General features: G+C 33.5%; 3 protein-coding genes across 3 annotated transcripts; all 3 read right to left on the bottom strand.

Moving 5' to 3' along the window:
* Window positions 1-1,870: 1,870 nt before the first annotated feature.
* LOC131636624 (uncharacterized) lies at window positions 1,871-2,524 on the bottom strand. The gene has a single exon (XM_058907234.1). It carries the CDS (start codon window positions 2,522-2,524, stop codon window positions 1,871-1,873), a length of 654 nt encoding a protein of 217 aa, XP_058763217.1.
* A 2,005-nt stretch (window positions 2,525-4,529) lies between these two features.
* LOC131636623 (uncharacterized) lies at window positions 4,530-7,507 on the bottom strand. The gene is made up of 7 exons (XM_058907233.1): window positions 7,288-7,507; window positions 6,991-7,201; window positions 6,650-6,740; window positions 6,000-6,389; window positions 5,800-5,904; window positions 5,305-5,487; window positions 4,530-5,222 (listed from the first exon to the last, which is right to left on the bottom strand). Exons 1-7 carry the CDS (start codon window positions 7,505-7,507, stop codon window positions 4,530-4,532), a joined length of 1,893 nt encoding a protein of 630 aa, XP_058763216.1.
* Window positions 7,508-18,304: 10,797 nt separating this feature from the next.
* Window positions 18,305-21,282, bottom strand: LOC131636622 (uncharacterized). The gene is made up of 7 exons (XM_058907232.1): window positions 21,063-21,282; window positions 20,766-20,976; window positions 20,425-20,515; window positions 19,775-20,164; window positions 19,575-19,679; window positions 19,080-19,262; window positions 18,305-18,997 (listed from the first exon to the last, which is right to left on the bottom strand). The coding sequence occupies exons 1-7, from the start codon at window positions 21,280-21,282 to the stop codon at window positions 18,305-18,307; spliced, it is 1,893 nt and encodes a 630-aa protein (XP_058763215.1).
* Window positions 21,283-22,821: the final 1,539 nt, after the last annotated feature.

Raw genomic sequence — 22,821 nt, 5'->3', positions numbered from 1 at the left:
CTTGGGCAGCATTATCAGATTGTTAGCATTAAAGTTGGGTAGGATCCACCCAGTTGATAAAAACTGGTTGACAACATTGATAACATCGGTTTTGATTATGTCCCATAACCTGACAAAAAAGAATGCTCCAAATCCATCGGGACCAGACGCTGAGTCAATGTTAAGATTAAGCACAACATTGTGTATCTCTTCAAGGCTAGGCATACTCAAAATCCTATCATTCATTTGCTCATCAACCAGCCTAGGGATAACTCTATTAATCAAGTTAGTATCACTTTCCACAAAATCGGTATTAAAAAGATTTTTAAAATGGTCTTTTATGTTATTTTCAATAATAACATTGTCAATTTCAAGATTATCATTAATAAAGAGAGAGGTGATCATATTGGTTTTCCTTTTAATCTTAGCATAAGTGTGGAAAAAGTTTGTGTTTCTATCACCTTGCAAGTTCCAGTTTATTCGAGATTTCTCCCTCCAAAACTTCTCTTCCAAGTTGAGAGCCTTCTCCTAATCCAGCTAAGCTTTAGTTTCCTTTTCCTGCAAAAGGTTAGAGTAACCAAGGTTTTGTATGTCTGATTGAATCTGTTTCAGATTCCTCTCAGCCATGCTAACAATATTCTGAACATTCCCAAAAGTGGTTTTGTTCCCAATCCTTAAGCCTAACTTTAAGAGATCTAAGTTTAGTAACAAAAATGAACATGGGGAATCCATGAACTTTTTCTTTCCAAACATCCTTGATAAGCCTTTCACGGTCCTCATGAAAGGACCAGACTTTTAGGAATTTAAATTGGCTTTTAAAAACAGTGTCTCCTAGCATTATGGACACCATGATGGGGTAGTGATCAGATTTAGCCTTAGTAAGAGTGGGGCAAGTAACATATTTGTAAGAATCTATCATTGCAAGATTGCAAATAGCTCTATCTAGTCTTTTTCAGTTCTATGCCTACCTCTTCTCCCATTGCACCAAGTGAGGGAGTTACCAAGAGTGGGAATGTGAATCAGGATATTTAAGTTAGACCAATTGAAGAAATCCTCCATAGGGATTCTAGCAGGTTGGTAGTTGCCTTTGTATTCAGAGGCACATACAATAGAATTAAAATCCCCCACATAAGTCCAAGGGATATTATTAGGGAGGTTATTTAAATAATTCCAAAGAGCTCTTCTGAGAATATAGCTAATGGAAGCATAGATTACTGAGAAACCTAATGTAGTGTTTTGGAATTAAATGGTGAAGTCTATGTGCTGATCATCAATGCAAACAATAGTAGGCACAAGATTAGATTTGCAGAAGCACCAGATATTAGGCAATAAGTTGTCCCTATTATTAACCGCAAAGATTTTGAAGTCTAACCTGTATAGCCATCTATGAGGTTCAAACTTCATCCACGGTTCAGCCAGAAAAACAAAGTCAGGCTTATTATCTAGAATCATCTTCTTGAGTGCTAGCCTAGAGGCTTTATTAGCTATACCTCTTATATTCCAAAAGAGGCAATTCATAAGGAAAGCTTGTTGGGACTAGACCTTCGCCTAGTATTACTTAAAGTTAGAGCTTTTTTATTCCTCCTTTTTTTTTTGAAAACTAACTGGAAATCTTTGTCTGGAAAGATGTCAACTCCATTGTCATCTTTTTTCTCCCTTTCAGCCATATTTTCCCATGATTCACTTAGAAAATCAGTAACTTGTGCCCTGTGTGCCGGATCTATTTGAGTCTTCGATACAAACTCCACCAGTTGAGTAGCATCCACATACTCACTATCCGATTTACTATTTTCTTCATTGGAATTGTTACTGTTGTTATTATCCATGGGTACATCATCAGAAGTTAAGGCCCCTTGGGTGTCTCAATGGGAATTTGAGGTTTCACCCACAATCACATTTGCAGTTTGGATCTCAACGTGCAATGCAGCCAAAGTTTCACCACCACCAGGCTTCTCAACAGTAGTGGTTTTTTAGGCATGTAAACTTGTTTGCCAATGTGTGCTCTTTTCTCCGGTTCCTTTCCATGCTCATTAGTCGAAGCTTTTCTTTTGCAATTGTCAACAGAGTGACCAATGCAGGAGCAGAAGTTGCAGTAATCAGGAAGTTTCTCATACTCTACATCCACAAAGAAAGCGAATCCAATTCTTTTAACCAAAATTTTGTAAATCAGTTCCTTCATCATGTCCAGATCCACAAGCACGAGGACAAAGTGTCCGAAAGGTCTTTCGAAAGAAGATTTGTTAGAGGCTGAGTCAATGCAAATAGGTGTTCCAATGCTACTTGCAATGGCAAAGATGATTCGAGATCTCCAGTATTCTTGGGAAAGCCCATGTATCCTAATCCAAACTTGCGCAGACGTCTGTTTCAAAGTTGTCGGAGTGAAGTCCTTCGTCCATGGGAATAATTTGAGTACACCATGGTGCAAGCTCCAAGCGCTCACCGATCGAACCCGTTGAACATCCTCCAGCAAATAAAAAGAGAATTCAAGGAACCCTTTTCCCAGACAAGTGACACCCCATTTTCCTATAGATGGCCAAAGAGCCATAAGTTTCGCTTTAAAACCATTGCACAAATTTTAATAAATACAACATTAAACTTAATTCTTTTACATCATTCTCGTTTTGGACTTTTAAGTAAAAGGGTTAAATATGTTTTTGGTCCCTATAAATATCTCAATTTTTGCTTTTAGTCCCTATAAAAAATATATTGACTTTTAGTCCCTATAAAATTACTTTTGCACTCACTTTTGGTCCCTCTACAGGGACTAAAACTGAGTGCAAAAGTAACTTTATAGGGACTAAAAATCAATATTTTTTTTATAGGGACTAAAAGTCATTTTGGGTAATTTTATAGGGACTAAAAACATATTTAACCCTAAGTAAAATTATGTTTCTACATATTTTCAAATAATTTTCATCGTAGATATTTATTTGTCTCATTTATTAAACTTTATAAATCCTTTTATTATTGCAACTCTATCAATCCTAAAAAAACATTTTTTTTCTATTTTTCACAATTGTTTTTTTACAAATTATGTGCTTAATAGTTTGCTTAACAATAGAAGTTTTAAAAAACTTATACAATTATCTTGCAGTTTTTTTTTCTTTTTTCCAATAATTTTTTTTATTTCTTTGAATTCTCATGACAAACTGATGACATATCCGCGCGGGTATCCCACTTTCATGAAATTTGTTTTTAATTTGTTTAAAGAAGTGTTTGTATAATATTTAAACTTTTTATTTAATTGTTATAACATAATTTCAATTGCCTATTACTCTTATTCATGTTTAGTGAGTAGAATCTAAATAATATTCAATACATTATTTTTTGTTATTAATATTATACCATATTCTATAAATAAACACTATTTTTAAATTTTTTTATCAATTTAATATTTTTGTTTAAATATTAAAACTTCTATATTTCACTTTGATATAAAAAAACTTTTCGATTTGTTTACTTAATACTATATGTATCTGATAAACTCGGTCCAACCCACACCAGAACCCGTGCGTGCTCACGGGTTTCCCACTAGTTTTATACAGATTAATTCAGGTAGTGAAAAGAAATGTGCAGTATTAGAGGAATAAGCAAATTTATTGCTCCAGAATGAATATTAGCTTTGGAACTTTTGCTTTGGTACGAAAATTAAGATTTATTATCTATCTTTCTCGTTTTTAAAACTAAATAAATTATGGTTTCACACATTATAATTCAGTTGAACTCAGTATTTGGATTAGCTTTAATTCAATTTTATAAAACCAACTTTTAAGAACTGCTCAAGATTTATAAACACCTTAGACACCGACATCGACATGACACTGACATTTGTAATTATATCTAATTTATTTATTTTAAATTATTAGCGGTGTCAATGTGTCAGTGTCAGTGTTGTGTCAGATGTCAGTATCTGTGTGCTTCATAAATAAGCATTGATTATGCCATATCTTCAGGAAATATGGGGAGTAAACCCATCTCCTCACACCCAACATAATGAAAGTATTGGAGGATGCAATGAAAACAACTCAAATGGTTCAATGAGGGGCGGTATGGGAGGATCGCAATTAAGGAAAAATTTCCAATATGTACTAATATGTTTGGTTGCTTTTAAGTTTATCAACTTTTGTTTTTTAATCAAGTGATGGATTGTCTTTCATGTTTTTAGGTATAATATTGGATCTGGTGCAAATACTTGTGTAGTTAAACTATAGGGTGATTGATAAACTTGATGTTGGATTAATATGCTGTAGATAATATTACGTAAATATCTAAATTGAGTGTAAATAACATGATAGTTTTTAACTTATGGATTTTCGGTTTATTTCTTAGGTATTCTGCACACCTTTTTAACTTAACACTGGTTTTGGTTGCAATGTAAAACACGTGAATATTACATGATTGATTCATTTTCTCTATTGAGGTACCATTTTACTAGCTAGGGCGTGTTGGGATAACTTAAAAAAACTATTGACTTTATTTGATATTTTATTACAGAAATAGCTTACAGAGACACACTTATATCATACAACACCAACAAAGTATAATAAGTTCTAAGTAGTCTTAAGACCTTGAGTAGTAAGACCAAATCCAAATGGAAACAAAGGATCATAATGAGAATCACCAACATTCATAGGTAACTGATCAACACTCTTAAACCATGTCCTCGGAAGCTTACCACTAAATCCATAATCACCAAACAAAACATCAGTAACACCATAACCTTCACTACCAGGAAGCCATGCTGCAACAAGTCCTTCAATTATGTCAACATATGGTAACATAACCACAGGTCTACCAGTGATTAACACAACCACACATTTCACTCCACCGCATACATTATTTATTGTTTCTGCTCCATTACCAGATATCGTTAAGTTTAGGCTATCGCCATTTGTTTCTGCATATGGTGTCTCTCCAACTACAACAATCGCATATGAAAAGTTGTTTGATTTTACATAGTCGGGAGATGGATTCTCCTGATAAACTATCTCAGTGTCTTTGTCGACTGTATTTTTTATCGCACTCAAAATTGTGGTACCACTAGTAATGTTGTTACCGCTAAGTCCTTGCCATGTAATCGTCCATCCCCCACATTGATAGCCTAGATTATCAGCATGACTTCCAGAAATAAGTATTTTCGGAGCCTTTTTAGAAAGAGGAAGCAACGGCTTATCAGCGTTTTCACCGTTCTTTAATAGTACCAACGATTTCCTTACAGCTTCTCTAGCCAATTCTCTATGCTCCTGCCAAATTATGGTGAAAATATATAGTTTTATAACTTTGTAAGGACTATAAACATATTTAACTTGAAGCTGATCGACTAACCTGACTCCCAAGTTGGTCGACAAGACTGTAATCAGCCAATGGATTTTCAAATAGGCCCATCACAAACTTGACTCTCAAAATTCTCTTCACTGCATCATCAATTCTTTTCATAGGTACAATATTTTTTTCTACTAGTAAAGATAAACCATCTATGAATTCTGGGAAGTCAGCTGCTGTCATTACCTGCAGCATTACGATATTTAGTATTATAAAGACCATTTTTCTCTGTATAAAATCATCGGTTTATATGCACAGAGTGTGAGTGTTTGTAAGCTTTAGAATATCAAGTTTGATTCTTGATAATTCCTATGTTGGGTCTATTCATACAGAACTTTTACTCTTGCTTTAAAAGGGACCTCAGCAAATGGACGGTAAAATTGGTGTCCCTGGGATTAGTCAGTCCTAGGGATGGACACCGAGTTTTCAAAAAGAAAAGTTTAATTCCAAACTATAAAAATACTACTCAACAAAATTGAAAAAAAAAACATAGTTTACCATGTCAATACCGGCATTGATTCCGACTTCAATTGAATATGTGTAGTTAGCATGAAAAGGTGAAGTTAACTTGTCAAGTCCAAAAAAATCAGATATGACAAAACCCTACAAAATATAAACATAGTTTTTTAAGCATACAAATACTGATAAACACAAACATTTGATATATGAAATAAGAGATTTATGAAGTAAAATGTTACTCTAAAACGAAGCGTGTTCTTGAGAAATCTTGTGATTAAATTATAATTACTATGCATTTTTTGTCCATTCAAGCTTGAGTAAGAAACCATGATGGTTGAGACACCCTTAATAATTGAGTTATAGTAAGCTGGCATGTGAATGCTAAGCAATTCATGTTTGGTTGTAATTGTATTATTCTCATTGATTCCATTTGTCGTTCCACCATCACCAACATAGTGTTTTGCACAAGCGGCTACTTTCTTGTTTCCAGCAACATATGGAACACCCTTGTGCAAATTTGGAGGGATGTCACCTTGCAATCCTGGAATGATCTCGGTCATAGCTTGAACAATTTTATGATCTTCGCTATAACTTTCATAACATCTGCCCCATCTTGGATCTCTACACACCTATACAAACATATATTTTATAAGCAAGACCGTCTTAAGTTTTCTAATACCCTGTGTTGGTTAATCATAAGTTAAATATGATGAAATAATTAGGGGAGCTATTGTACACAACCTCAAAGACGACCCTTATAAGATAGAACAATATTGTTAAATAATGGTAATAATCACACTACAATGTTACAACACAGCAGAATTTAAATAAACGACTATCTTTTGTAATGTGCGATTGACATATATGTAATTTTAATTATCTTAATTACCGCGATGCTAGGAGCAAAGAGATATGAAACTCCGGTCGCTCTGGCTTCAAGAGCAGTTGCATCACCAATCTTCTTCACTAGTTGAGGATCCCTGCAGATTTAAAGAAACTAAATCATCAATACAAAGAAACATAAAAAAACATAATTGTTCCGGGCAGCCCACAAGACCTAAAGGGCAAAGGCCAAATAACACTAAAGTGCTAATATTGCAAGTCAGCTACTTTTCCATCACATCAAAAGCTCATAATCATACCACATCAAGCTTTAACTCATCATTTATTGATAACTTTGGTTCCATTACAGAACAACAATAAATATAAGTATAATGGTTATTTATTTACCTTGTAGCTCCTATACCAATATTGTGAGGAAAAATAGTAGCATTATAAACATTGTTATGACCATGAACAGCATCAACCCCATATATTATTGGAATTCCAAGCCTAGTCGACAATGCACCTTTCTGAAACTCATTCACCATATCGACCCAATCATTTGCAGTTGCAGTTGCATTCATCTTAGGAACACTTCCACCAGCACTCAAAAGACTCCCTGCGGTAATTTTTTTAAAATATCATAAACCTTGGCGTCGCAATTCAGATTCACAATGAATAATCATATTACTAACAAAAACTTACCAATGTAATACTTGTTCACCATATCAGCGGAAGCAACCGTGCGCTCAATTTGAAGCATTTGACCGATTTTCTCCTCTAAAGTCATTCTATCAACAAGATCCTTAATTCGAGAATTCAATGGTTGTTTTGGATCTTTGTATTTCAAATATTCAGCTTCTGCCATAGCTATCCAACACTGCAACAACATAAGCACCACAAAAAATATTCCACTTTTCTCCATTTCTTCCTCTCAAAACAACTGCAAAATAGCATTACAACAATGTTACTTTTCAATATAATACAGACATAAAATAAGAGTGTATGATGTAAAGTATTACGTTTGATAATAATCTGAATCTTATCTCAATAAAGAACAACAACCTTAATTTTGAATTTGTTTAGATTTTTCAAATTTGATGATCAAATCAATTATAGACAATGTGTAAATATTATTCTCAAATACACATTAGTAATGATCAGATTTTATTTTTTTGTTGAAGAGTAGAAAAGCTTACGTTTTATATAGATTTTACAATTACACATTATTTATTTTATAACTAGTTAATTACTATATTTAATATACAACTAATCTCTCCAATTCAGCACCTCAAAAAACTATTCTAAATTATAAAATCTAAACGAATTATATATATAGATAACTTGTTAAGTTTTAATGATACTTTTGAGTTGGAGAGATTAATGCATTATTAAATATAGTAATTAATTTTTTTCATAAATTTACTTGCTATTTTATAATTAAATAATTTAGAGTTTATAAAAATAAAAGACAAACGGAAAACAGACTCCACCGTTTGTAAAATCTATATAAAAAGTAAGTTTAACTACTTTTAAACAAAAAAAATCTCATCATTGCTAATGTGTATTTGAAAAAAAGAATATTTACAAATTGTCCTTAATTGATACAAATTTAAAACTAACTTGCTAATGTAGTACTCCCTCCCTTCATTTTTAAATGTCATTTTAGCATAAAGCTCTTCAATCAAAATAGTAGATTGTTAGAGTTACTTTTTCTATTATACCCTTATTTATTTTTCTCTTTTCAAATAAATTCAATCATACACTCTCTTTTTCCAATAACTAATAGAAAAATGTGAGGTGGAGTTATTGAGAAAATAAGGGTATAATTGAAAAATTACAACATTAAATAATAAAACGACACTTAAATAGAAACAAAAAAATTCTTCTAAAACGACACTTAAAAAGGAACGGAGGGAGTAGTTTATATATAATAGACTTTGACCCGTGCGATGCACGGATTTTTTTTAGTATGTTATAAATAATGTCTATAATGTAACTATTGAAATAATGAAATTAAAATAGCTTTCAATATCAAAAATAAAATTAAATAAATTTTGAAACATAAATAAATATGGAATAACATTTAAATTATAAAAATTTTAATATCATAAATGAATTGACATACATATCGAGTCACTTTATACAATATTAAATAAACATATTAATAAAAGGGAATAAACCAAACTCAATTGATTGATCATTTTTTGTAACAAAAAGGATAATACACAAGTTTATCCAGACAGATTGCACATACTCATAAAACAAATCAAAACAATAAAACAAATGCCATATTTGGCATTAACATTGTTCAGCAACAATTCCCAAATAGAATTTAACATAAGGTTCAAAACATAATATGATAAATTAAAAAGAAAATAACTGCAAGATACAACGTCAATGCTTTAACATGCAGGACACACAATCAGATTTTTTTCAAGCTTTAAACATTTAGGATATTTAACAATCGATGAAGCACCATCGTTGATATCATTCACAGTAATTGAATTGGGATTATCAGCAAACCGCTTCCCTAATGTCTTGCTTATAGGTGTATTTCCAGAATCTGCAGTAGTCAACTCCTCTTTGTTTGAATCACCACCTTCAATAGCCTCCTACATATATAATTCAATAACCATAAAAATGATATAATGCACAAATGGTAAAATCAACTGAACATGGTAAGAAATTATAAAGCAAAAAATGGTAATGTTATATACCATAACATTATTCTTGGCAATTTCACTTCCTATCTGAACACACTCAGCATCAGTATCCATATTATTCATCTGTTATATATGTTTGACAGAGTGAGGATTACTTAAATTATCAATAAAAATATTGAAGGTGTTTTCATGTTGGCTGCATTTATGGTAAAACATACCTGGTTGATATTGTTTTATGCAGGTTGCATATGTGTGAAGCTAATACAGGTTTTGTAGTGAATGTCATGATCGATGTCATGACATTCGTGTGTGACAGCAGGAGCTGTTATTGTTTATTAAATGTGTTTCCTGATTTATCTCGATTAATAGTTTAGGAAACCTTTTATTGAGTGTTGCATATTTTGTCCAGAAGATCCTGCAGACAGCATATTTTGTAACAGACAGATGGCGTGTGAATTAGGTTAACTTTGTTAATCCTAATGTGTTTCTTAAAAATACCAAGGCCTGAGACTGCATATAAAAAGGAATTCAATACTATTTTGGATCGTAGACAGTAGATTTTGTATTGTGAAGAACTGTTGTTCTGTAACTGTCTCGTGTGATCCAAGCAATTATCCTTGATGATTGCGTTGGAATAGTTTGTGTTTGTGTAATGTCACTCTAAGCTTTTAAGCTCGGGTGTGTGTCTCTTGATTGAAGCTTTTAAGCAGATCAAGGTGTGTTTTTGAAGGGTGTCTTCTATTTGTAATTGTTTATTTTTTTATGTGTAATCACTGCTGTGATTGAAGGGGAGTGGAAGTGAGATATTCCATATCTAGGTAGAACCTAGTGTCATACCCTAATTTTTGACCCCCTGAGATTTCATATCTTTTAGACTTTTCATCAAAGACAAAATAGATACTCAGAGCAGTCACTTGTTCATCTGATATCCAGTCTAGGGTTTTGAGCCCCCATCAAGGACTAAAATCAGGGATCACATTTGGGAAACCCTAGAAAACTCCAGGGCATCACTCAAAGGCATCAATCATCTTCAAATAGCTCATATGACAACATCCATTGGGCATTACACTCCAATCCAAGATCCACAATCATCAATTTCATCTGGTCGACAATTAGGGTTTTTGACCTAATTCACCTGGATGGTTGACTTTTAATCAGGACATGGATCCAAAACTCAAGACATGGTTCAAGGACTTCTACTAACTCAATATAATCCATTTACATCACCCATTTGAGGAGAAGAGCTTGATTCCACACAAAAGTCCAAAATCTCACTTTATCAGAAAAAGTCAACTGTATAGGATCACCCTTGACTTTTAAGGTTTTTGGTCAAACCATGACTTTTAAAGATCAATATCATCAATATTTGGTTATTAAAGTCATTTGACCAAAGAAATTCAAAGAGATTCACCAAGGAGCAAAAAGTCGGGAATTAGGGTTTTTTGAGGGCATTGTGGGAACTCAAAATTTCACCTACACAACTCAAAAAACTTCCAACATGAAAGTTGTAGATCTTGCAAAATAAAACAACATCTTACATAGCAACTTTTTTCAAAAGATCAACCATTTAAGAGATTTGGAAATTTTGAAGTTTTAGGTCATAAAGACTTAGAAAATTTTCTAAGTGTTTTAACCTAGTTTTCTTCCAACTTTGGCCTCATTTTTCACAAATTTGCCAAAGGATTCTGAAGGAACCATAAACTAATGATTTGAATTAGATGTTTAGGGCTTTTCAAATTGTGTTCAACCTTCTCCAAATTCATTTTGAGCTAAGAGTTATGCTTGTTCAAAGTTGGCCTCATGAAGTGAAATTATAGGTCATACCTCATTTTTTAACTTTGAAATTTTGTGCACATGACCTCACTTATGGATTCTACACGACCCATAACACATCTGAAAACATGCCATGCATTCATTTTCACCATAGCATAAGAATTGAGGAAGATTCCCAAAACAAGAACATGTGATTATGTAATGATTACATTTGGGAATTTATGGCAAATTGATGAATCACCCAAGGAATCTTCTCACCAACCAATTAGAGCTCATTTCTGTCTCAGAATTGTCCCCTAAGATCAAGCAAAATCTAGGGCTAGGGGATTGATCAAATGGAATCAAAATTCTCATCATTGCATTTTGGATATTTTTGAAATTCCTTCATAGCCAAGAAACCAAATCAACCTCATTAAGCAAGCTCACTCTCTCAATCAGTACTGAACCATTTTGCCTATAAATAGAGGGCTCTTTCTCATTCAGAAAACACACCAAAGCAACCATATTCCTTGCTTTCTCTTTCTCTTCTCATGCTTATGGTTTTTCAAAGTTCTTTGGCAAGAAGAATCGTTTTCTTCAAACCAGAGCTTCTCTTTGGAAAGTAAGCATTCTAACATCTCAAGGGGGCTCATTTGAGGTGATCCAAGCACCTGGATCACTTCTGTAGGTGGAAGAACACCATTGTTGCTCTCACTTTGGAGCTGTTGCAGTTGGAGGTCCATAGAGCAATTTAGAAGGTTTCCAACGAAGCCAAGCATCCAGACACATTCATTAGGTCATAGTTAAGCTGTTCAGATGGCTGAAGCTCATCTGTAACTCAAGATTCATCACACTCCATGTCCATTTGAAGCTCAAATCGAAGGTGTCGGGTAGAGAAATTCAAAAGGATTGAAGTCACAATAAGCATTCAGTTAGCATCACTGAGTCCCAAGGAAGCTTTTAGGATCACTCATACAAGCCCAGGTGCTCCTCATCATCCTCACGACCTCCATTTTCAGAGGTAAGTTTTTGAACTCCACCTCTTTAATTTAAGTACTCTTTGTGATAAAGCTCGATACTATCTTGTTCAGCATCATCAGAGGATTGAAAACCCTCTATCATCATTCATTTATCCATCTTGTTTGTCATTTAATTTTAAATTTAGGGTTCATATATTCTTCATATTTTCTGAGAAATTAGGTAGCTATAGTTAATATAAATAAATGTTAGTTACATATCTGGATTCGTGAGGAAATTTAGAGCAAGATTGATGTTTACATCATGCCATTTAGTTGAGAAACCAGAGAGTTAGAAATTTGAAAATCTTTGAGCTCGAGGAAGAAGATGACTATGGTGGCGCGCGAAATTCAAATCCATGGGCTAGGTTTATTTTATTTTGAATGGTATGCGTTTTATAAACGAATTCATCGTTTTCCCTAGTGGCCTCACATACGCCCTTAGTCTCCTCATGCCTCAAGTCTGGGGTTCGAATCCCCCTCGCCCCAGACTTTTTGATTCTTTTATTTTTCAATGATTTACCACTTGTTTTGAAACATAACCAAATGGGTGTGTGTTATAATCACCAAGCGCGCGTTGGCTCAGTGGTGTTATTTTGAGCTGGTGACTTAGAGGGCGTGTGTTCAAACCTTGGAGGAGACAAACCCAATTTTTTACCACTATTTTTCTTTGTTTTATTCACAAACTTCACACAATTATTTAACCTATCAAATAAATCCATTTACACCTCATTTTTTACACACTTGTTATTTAATATATCTATTTTGTGAATAATCAAAAAAATCATAAAAAAATATTATTTATTTCATATATTTTTATTAGGTTTAAAATAGTATGTTTTAAGTGTTTTCTTAAATACTTTGAAATATATATATATTTTCATTTTGTTTTAACTTAATTATTTTGTGAATAATTTTATGATAAAACCCTAATCATTTAGGTCTTAATTAGGTATAGATTTCATCTTTGCCTTATTTAAGTTGACTTTTGTCAATGTTCAAAATTGTTTTCAGTCCCCGATTAAATAGATGATTATGGTTTTCAAACAACAAAACCTTATATCATTTCAATCTTTTTCCAACTGTTTTCATAAACAGTAAATCATTTTCATTGGGCCTCTAATAGAGTGTAAGTCCCAACACCTTTTTCTTTTCATAGTTTGTTTTCAAAAACTGTATTTACAAAATCTTCTTTCTGTTTTCAAAACATTCTTCTGGTATTTGAAGGGCATTATTCCCGGTGAAACTCTTCATATACCTATGTGACCTTTGTCCATCTTCACTTCTTCTGTTTTCAAAAACCTTTAACTGTTTATAATAAATATACAACTGTTATCAACAAAACAACAAAATTGCTGGTAAGGCTTTGTACATACTTCTTCAAAGGCCTCCACTCCATCCAGGTTAGGCTTTACAAGCTTTCAATTTACAGTCTTTATTTAAATTACTGTCAAATATAGAACTGTTTATATATATATTGTTTAGAACTACGTTTGAGTGTAAACCCTAGGGCAGTTAAACTATATATATATATATATATATATATATATATATATAGGAATATGGCCTAGGATTGAGAATGTCTTCCCGGTGAAGGCTCTTTCCTAATTAGAGATCTGTAGTTCAAACCCCCAAGATGAATTTTTTTCCTGGTGAAACATCTTGGTAAAAGCCTTAGAACCCAAACTAGGACACATCCACCCAAAGAGGAATTATTCCCGGTGAAACCTCTTACCCATTTGCTTAAAGCCAAAATAAGTTCAAAACCACATAGCTTTCTCTTATGCTATAACAAGGACCCTCGATGACCCTCGATTAGCCTCCTCTTGGGCTTTGTACAAGGACCCACAGGCTTCTTAAAAGCATTTCCAGCTTCCTCTTGAGCTTGTATACAAGGACCCATCAGTTTTCTTATAAACATAGGAACAGGTCTTTAGTTACCTTTTAGCCTATCCTAGTGAGTTTCTTCCATTCTTTAAACCAGACTTTAAACAAGCTAAGAATGTCTCAATTTCACATTGAGCACACCTTTTGGAATGAGAGACATGGACAGTCTCTGTCACCCTTATCTTCATCAATCTTCCTTAGCAGAGTCTAAGATCCATATTTGCTTATCACCAACAAGAGTCAGCCTTAATCTTGGGCTTTAAACAAGAAGTCTCCACTAGATAATCTTTCTACCATAATTTAAAAACCCCTGGAAAGGGTTAGCCTCCACACATTCTTTCATTTTAACAAAAACCCTGGAAAGGGTCGGCCTCCAAAATCACTCCTTCAAAATCCAAAGATTCATTCTTTCAAAGAGATAGTTTCCCCAAAAGAGTCAAAACCCCTGGAAAGGGTCAGCCTCCAAAAAACATGATAAAAATCAGTCTTTTAATAGTCAATTTCTCCAGCTGAGTCAAAATCCCTGGAAAGGGTTAGCTTCAAAAAACATAAAAAATAATAATTTAGTTTGTTAGAACCTCTAGCAGAATAAAACTCCCCTAGTGAGTCTTTCATTTTTAGCCACAACCTTGGGCTTTGTACAAGGCAGATAAACCATATTTCCCTGTGTCAAAGATTCCTAATCTCAAGGATCTTTTCCCCATAGAGTCTTCCATACTCAGTTTCTTTAAAAGTCCGCCACAACCTTGGGCTTTGTACAAGGCAGAAAATAATCTTCCCCTAGCTAGAGTAGCCACAACCTTGGGCTTCATACAAGGCACAAATTAATAACCATCCTTAGTAAGAGTCAGCCACAACCTTGGGCTTTGTACAAGGCACACAAATAGAGTCATTCATAGTCTTAAAAAATCAGTTATCCTCAGCAGTTAGCCACAACCTTGGGCTTTCTACAGGGCACACAAAATAGAGTCTCCCTAAGTAGAGTCAGCCACAATTCTGGGCTTTGTACAGAACACCAAATAAAATCCATCAAATAAACACTTTCCAATTAAAGTCAGCCTCAATTCTGGGCTTCGTACAGAACACAAAAACTCCTTAGTTTAAATTCTCCCCAGTAAAGTTATCTCCCAGAGTCAATAAATCAATCAAAAAGCCTCAAGCTTGGGCCTCATTCGAGCCAGCTAAAAAGTCAAATCTTTTATACAGTAGATAGACATAGCTTATCTCTATAGAGAGATATTTTTACTACTCTACCACATTCAAACAAACAAACATTACATTTAATTTTAATCAAGTCTCCCATTTAGGATTTTGAAAGGCATGAGCTGGCAGTGAAACCAGACATGTGATTAACTTTCCCTAATTTGGATGAGCATCCTTCTTTCACTCAAGAGGCATGTTGGCTGTCATACTTGATCAACCAAGTAGGCTCCCTCTCTTGAATGAAATGAATTCAGTTATTCTGTCACTCTTTTAATGTTTGTGGTGGAATAGTAGAAATACTTCTCTATAAAGATGACTTCATGTCTCTTTACTGTAAACAGAGATTTAATTCAAAGCTTCAACCTTGAGCTTCAAGCAAGGCACCAAAAATAATTAATTTCCCTAGTTAGTTCCCCGAACTACATTAAGCTCTGACTTCCACTAGGGATATGTAGGCATGAGGTTCACAAGGAATCTCAGCGAGCTAATAAAATACCAAAAATAGTCAGTTTGTCTGTCTGTCTGTCTTTTTTAAATCAATTCAATTCTCTCTCCTAACACAAAGGAGAAACTTTCCCAATCATTAGCAACAAACACAATCACAATGACACAGAGAAGGTTCCCGTAGAGTACTACGGATATTCCCTATGTATAACCGACCCCCCGAACTCCAGAATTTCTAGTCTAGGTGAAATCCCCACACTTAGCAAACTCCTAGGGTTTAGTTGAGATCTTTTTTTCCCTTTCCTACTCGTAGGACAATAAGAAAGTTCGTGTGATATCGTAGGAAGAACTGAAACAAAATTCATCCCACCCCGGGCGCATTCTCCTTCCAAATTTCGCGTGAAGGGTCTAGCGTGCCGTCCTCCCAAGTGAAACGGGGAGGTAAAAAAAACGACACCACAGAAAAATGGCGACTCTGCTGGGGATATAAGTGTTAAAAACCTTGGTTTTTCATCCAAACCAATGGTTGACCTGTTGCTGGTCCAGCCCCAATGAGGAATTAGGGATGCCAAATTCCCCCTCAAACAAGAGAGGTCCTGCCTAACCTCTGTGTCATTTCATGTGTTTGTTGCATATATATTTGTTTATTTTGTTTATTCTGTATCGGGAAAGGGCTTGATTCCCCCTTGTGGTGAGAAATCTTATACCCGAATTCGAGTGCAACATAAGATAGGATGGAGGATGTCTTCTCGGTGAAGGCCCTCTAATCTTGGTTTCCAAATCTACTCTTGGGATTTGCCTGGCTGGTTGTGATTAACTGCGCCAATGCATTCCGAGACTGATTTGTACCAGGAGGACCTAGAAACACATTAACCCAACTTAAAGTCTTTTATTAGGACGTAGAGCGGTGATTACGGAAGTAATTGTCACGCAGATACTACACTCAGAGAAAACTCTCTTATAGATACCAATCAACGTATCTTTAAGGTTGAGCAAAAACTCTGAGACCCCTAGAACCCGTTCTACAGGTACAAAAATCCTTATCCTTAGTTTACCATTGGGGCGAGGTTTGCGTTGTGACTTCATGACCATTATACCCTTCTACGCCATGTTTGTTTAAAACTCTTGTGTGTGCATTCATGCATTCATGCATCATTCATAATAACTAAAAAAACAGAGTCTTTTTCGAGTCGTTTTTCAAGGAAACTAAATAACGAACGTTTTGAACTTCATAGAAAGAGAGAAACGGAGAAAGGACTTAAGGATCTATACCATGGATTATGGAAGAAAGAGAGCTAGGAAATACACCTTCAAGATTCCTAAGGTAGAGGAATTGGAAAAGCTCGGAAAACTGGTGGTCAACCCCCAGGCTTTCAAGGAGAAGTATGGAAAACTTCTGCCTCTTCTCAGCATTAACATTGTGGATGGGATCCTTCCCACTTTGGTGCAATTTTACGATCCAACGTACCACTGCTTTACCTTTCCAGATTATCAACTCATGCCTACGTTGGAGGAGTACTCTCGTCTGATTATCAACTCATACCATATTCTATAAATAAAAACTATTTTTAAATTTTTTTTATCAATTTAATATTTTTGTTTAAATATTAAAACTTCTATATTTCACTTTGATATAAAAAAAAACTTTTCGATTTGTTTACTTAATACTATAGGTATCTGATAAACTCGGTCCAACCCACACCAGAACCCGTGCGTGCTCACGGGTTTCCCACTAGTTTTATACAGAAAATTAATTCAGGTAGTGAAAAGAAATGTGCAGTAATAGAGGAATAAGCAAATTTATTGCTCCGGAATGAATATTAGCTTTGGAACTTATGCTTTGGTACGAAAATTAAGATTTATTATCTATCTTTCTTGTTTTTAAAACTAAATAAATTATGGTTTCACACATTATAATTCAGTTGTACTCAGTATTTGGATTAGCTTTAATTCAATTTTATAAAACTAACTTTTAAGAACTGCTCAAGATTTATAAACACCTTAGACACCGACATCGACATGACACTGACATTTGTAATTATATCTAATTTATTTATTTTAAATTATTAGCGGTGTCAATGTGTCAGTGTCAGTGTTGTGTCAGATGTCAGTATCTGTGTGCTTCATAAATAAGCATTGATTATGCCATATCTTCAGGAAATATGGGGAGTAAACCCATCTCCTCACACCCAACATAATGAAAGTATTGGAGGATGCAATGAAAACAACTCAAATGGTTCAATGAGGGGCGGTATGGGAGGATCGCAATTAAGGAAAAATTTCCAATATGTACTAATATGTTTGGTTGCTTTTAAGTTTATCAACTTTTGTTTTTTAATCAAGTGATGGATTGTCTTTCATGTTTTTAGGTATAATATTGGATCTGGTGCAAATACTTGTGTAGTTAAACTATAGGGTGATTGATAAACTTTATGTTGGATTAATATGCTGTAGATAATATTACGTAAATATCTAAATTGAGTGTAAATAACATGATAGTTTTTAACTTATGGATTTTCGGTTTATTTCTTAGGTATTTTGCACACCTTTTTAACTTAACACTGGTTTTGGTTGCAATGTAAAACACGTGAATATTACATGATTGATTCATTTTCTCTATTGAGGTACCGTTTTACTAGCTAGGGCGTGTTGGGATAACTTAAAAAAACTATTGACTTTATTTGATATTTTATTACAGAAATAGCTTACAGAGACACACTTATATCATACAACACCAACAAAGTATAATAAGTTCTAAGTAGTCTTAAGACCTTGAGTAGTAAGACCAAATCCAAATGGAAACAAAGGATCATAATGAGAATCACCAACATTCATAGGTAACTGATCAACACTCTTAAACCATGTCCTCGGAAGCTTACCACTAAATCCATAATCACCAAACAAAACATCAGTAACACCATAACCTTCACTACCAGGAAGCCATGCTGCAACAAGTCCTTCAATTATGTCAACATATGGTAACATAACCACAGGTCTACCAGTGATTAACACAACCACACATTTCACTCCACCGCATACATTATTTATTGTTTCTGCTCCATTACCAGATATCGTTAAGTTTAGGCTATCGCCATTTGTTTCTGCATATGGTGTCTCTCCAACTACAACAATCGCATATGAAAAGTTGTTTGATTTTACATAGTCGGGAGATGGATTCTCCTGATAAACTATCTCAGTGTCTTTGTCGACTGTATTTTTTATCGCACTCAAAATTGTGGTACCACTAGTAATGTTGTTACCGCTAAGTCCTTGCCATGTAATCGTCCATCCCCCACATTGATAGCCTAGATTATCAGCATGACTTCCAGAAATAAGTATTTTCGGAGCCTTTTTAGAAAGAGGAAGCAACGGCTTATCAGTGTTTTCACCGTTCTTTAATAGTACCAACGATTTCCTTACAGCTTCTCTAGCCAATTCTCTATGCTCCTGCCAAATTATGGTGAAAATATATAGTTTTATAACTTTGTAAGGACTATAAACATATTTAACTTGAATATGATCGACTAACCTGACTCCCAAGTTGGTCGACAAGACTGTAATCAGCCAATGGATTTTCAAATAGGCCCATCACAAACTTGACTCTCAAAATTCTCTTCACTGCATCATCAATTCTTTTCATAGGTACAATATTTTTTTCTACTAGTAAAGATAAACCATCTATGAATTCTGGGAAGTCAGCTGCTGTCATTACCTGCAGCATTACGATATTTAGTATTATAAAGACCATTTTTCTCTGTATAAAATCATCGGTTTATATGCACAGAGTGTGAGTGTTTGTAAGCTTTAGAATATCAAGTTTGATTCTTGATAATTCCTATGTTGGGTCTGTTCATACAGAACTTTTACTCTTGCTTTAAAAGGGACCTCAGCAAATGGACGGTAAAATTGGTGTCCCTGGGATTAGTCAGTCCTAGGGATGGACACCGAGTTTTCAAAAAGAAAAGTTTAATTCCAAACTATAAAAATACTACTCAACAAAATTGAAAAAAAAAACATAGTTTACCATGTCAATACCGGCATTGATTCCGACTTCAATTGAATATGTGTAGTTAGCATGAAAAGGTGAAGTTAACTTGTCAAGTCCAAAAAAATCAGATATGACAAAACCCTACAAAATATAAACATAGTTTTTTAAGCATACAAATACTGATAAACACAAACATTTGATATATGAAATAAGAGATTTATGAAGTAAAATGTTACTCTAAAACGAAGCGTGTTCTTGAGAAATCTTGTGATTAAATTATAATTACTATGCATTTTTTGTCCATTCAAGCTTGAGTAAGAAACCATGATGGTTGAGACACCCTTAATAATTGAGTTATAGTAAGCTGGCATGTGAATGCTAAGCAATTCATGTTTGGTTGTAATTGTATTATTCTCATTGATTCCATTTGTCGTTCCACCATCACCAACATAGTGTTTTGCACAAGCGGCTACTTTCTTGTTTCCAGCAACATATGGAACACCCTTGTGCAAATTTGGAGGGATGTCACCTTGCAATCCTGGAATGATCTCGGTCATAGCTTGAACAATTTTATGATCTTCGCTATAACTTTCATAACATCTGCCCCATCTTGGATCTCTACACACCTATACAAACATATATTTTATAAGCAAGACCGTCTTAAGTTTTCTAATACCCTGTGTTGGTTAATCATAAGTTAAATATGATGAAATAATTAGGGGAGCTATTGTACACAACCTCAAAGACGACCCTTATAAGATAGAACAATATTGTTAAATAATGGTAATAATCACACTACAATGTTACAGCGCAGCAGAATTTAAATAAACGACTATCTTTTGTAATGTGCGATTGACATATATGTAATTTTAATTATCTTAATTACCGCGATGCTAGGAGCAAAGAGATATGAAACTCCGGTCGCTCTGGCTTCAAGAGCAGTTGCATCACCAATCTTCTTCACTAGTTGAGGATCCCTGCAGATTTAAAGAAACTAAATCATCAATACAAAGAAACATAAAAAAACATAATTGTTCCGGGCAGCCCACAAGACCTAAAGGGCAAAGGCCAAATAACACTAAAGTGCTAATATTGCAAGTCAGCTACTTTTCCATCACATCAAAAGCTCATAATCATACCACATCAAGCTTTAACTCATCATTTATTGATAACTTTGGTTCCATTACAGAACAACAATAAATATAAGTATAATGGTTATTTATTTACCTTGTAGCTCCTATACCAATATTGTGAGGAAAAATAGTAGCATTATAAACATTGTTATGACCATGAACAGCATCAACCCCATATATTATTGGAATTCCAAGCCTAGTCGACAATGCACCTTTCTGAAACTCATTCACCATATCGACCCAATCATTTGCAGTTGCAGTTGCATTCATCTTAGGAACACTTCCACCAGCACTCAAAAGACTCCCTGCGGTAATTTTTTTAAAATATCATAAACCTTGGCGTCGCAATTCAGATTCACAATGAATAATCATATTACTAACAAAAACTTACCAATGTAATACTTGTTCACCATATCAGCGGAAGCAACCGTGCGCTCAATTTGAAGCATTTGACCGATTTTCTCCTCTAAAGTCATTCTATCAACAAGATCCTTAATTCGAGAATTCAATGGTTGTTTTGGATCTTTGTATTTCAAATATTCAGCTTCTGCCATAGCTATCCAACACTGCAACAACATAAGCACCACAAAAAATATTCCACTTTTCTCCATTTCTTCCTCTCAAAACAACTGCAAAATAGCATTACAACAATGTTACTTTTCAATATAATACAGACATAAAATAAGAGTGTATGATGTAAAGTATTACGTTTGATAATAATCTGAATCTTATCTCAATAAAGAACAACAACCTTAATTTTGAATTTGTTTAGATTTTTCAAATTTGATGATCAAATCAATTATAGACAATGTGTAAATATTATTCTCAAATACACATTAGTAATGATCAGATTTTATTTTTTTGTTGAAGAGTAGAAAAGCTTACGTTTTATATAGATTTTACAATTACACATTATTTATTTTATAACTAGTTAATTACTATATTTAATATACAACTAATCTCTCCAATTCAGCACCTCAAAAAACTATTCTAAATTATAAAATCTAAACGAATTATATATATAGATAATTTGTTAAGTTTTAATGATACTTTTGAGTTGGAGAGATTAATGCATTATTAAATATAGTAATTAATTTTTTTCATAAATTTACTTGCTATTTTATAATTAAATAATTTAGAGTTTATAAAAATAAAAGACAAACGGAAAACAGACTCCACCGTTTGTAAAATCTATATAAAAAGTAAGTTTAACTACTTTTAAACAAAAAAAATCTCATCATTGCTAATGTGTATTTGAAAAAAAGAATATTTACAAATTGTCCTTAATTGATACAAATTTAAAACTAACTTGCTAATGTAGTACTCCCTCCCTTCATTTTTAAATGTCATTTTAGCATAAAGCTCTTCAATCAAAATAGTAGATTGTTAGAGTTACTTTTTCTATTATACCCTTATTTATTTTTCTCTTTTCAAATAAATTCAATCATACACTCTCTTTTTCCAATAACTAATAGAAAAATGTGAGGTGGAGTTATTGAGAAAATAAGGGTATAATTGAAAAATTACAACATTAAATAATAAAACGACACTTAAATAGAAACAAAAAAATTCTTCTAAAATGACACTTAAAAAGGAACGGAGGGAGTAGTTTATATATAATAGACTTTGACCCGTGCGATGCACGGATTTTTTTTAGTATGTTATAAATAATGTCTATAATGTAACTATTGAAATAATGAAATTAAAATAGCTTTCAATATCAAAAATAAAATTAAATAAATTTTGAAACATAAATAAATATGGAATAACATTTAAATTATAAAAATTTTAATATCATAAATGAATTGACATACATATCGAGTCACTTTATACAATATTAAATAAACATATTAATAAAAGAGAATAAACCAAACTCAATTGATTGATCATTTTTTGTAACAAAAAGGATAATACACAAGTTTATCCAGACAGATAGCACATACTCATAAAACAAATCAAAACAATAAAACAAATGCCATATTTGGCATTAACATTGTTCAGCAACAATTCCCAAATAGAATTTAACATAAGGTTCAAAACATAATATGATAAATTAAAAAGAAAATAACTGTAAGATACAACGTCAATGCTTTAACATGCAGGACACACAATCAGATTTTTTTCAAGCTTTAAACATTTAGGATATTTAA

This window comes from Vicia villosa, unplaced genomic scaffold (assembly GCF_029867415.1).
Source record: "Vicia villosa cultivar HV-30 ecotype Madison, WI unplaced genomic scaffold, Vvil1.0 ctg.001794F_1_1, whole genome shotgun sequence".
Classification (NCBI taxonomy): domain Eukaryota; kingdom Viridiplantae; phylum Streptophyta; class Magnoliopsida; order Fabales; family Fabaceae; genus Vicia; species Vicia villosa.
Note: the sequence above shows the minus strand (reverse complement) of the source record. Positions and strands in the feature narration are given on the sequence as shown.

Coding starts and splice junctions, on each gene's coding strand:
- LOC131636622 (XM_058907232.1), bottom strand. CDS start 21,282: ATGGAGAAAAGTGGAATATTTTTTGTGGTGCTTATGTTGTTGCAGTGT. Junction 20,165..20,424: donor TCTTTGCTCCTAGCATCGCG/GTAATTAAGATA, acceptor ATGTTTGTATAG/GTGTGTAGAGATCCAAGATG. Junction 18,998..19,079: donor TCGACCAACTTGGGAGTCAG/GTTAGTCGATCA, acceptor ATAATTTGGCAG/GAGCATAGAGAATTGGCTAG.
- LOC131636623 (XM_058907233.1), bottom strand. CDS start 7,507: ATGGAGAAAAGTGGAATATTTTTTGTGGTGCTTATGTTGTTGCAGTGT. Junction 7,202..7,287: donor GGTGAACAAGTATTACATTG/GTAAGTTTTTGT, acceptor AAATTACCGCAG/GGAGTCTTTTGAGTGCTGGT. Junction 6,390..6,649: donor TCTTTGCTCCTAGCATCGCG/GTAATTAAGATA, acceptor ATGTTTGTATAG/GTGTGTAGAGATCCAAGATG.
- LOC131636624 (XM_058907234.1), bottom strand. CDS start 2,524: ATGGCTCTTTGGCCATCTATAGGAAAATGGGGTGTCACTTGTCTGGGA.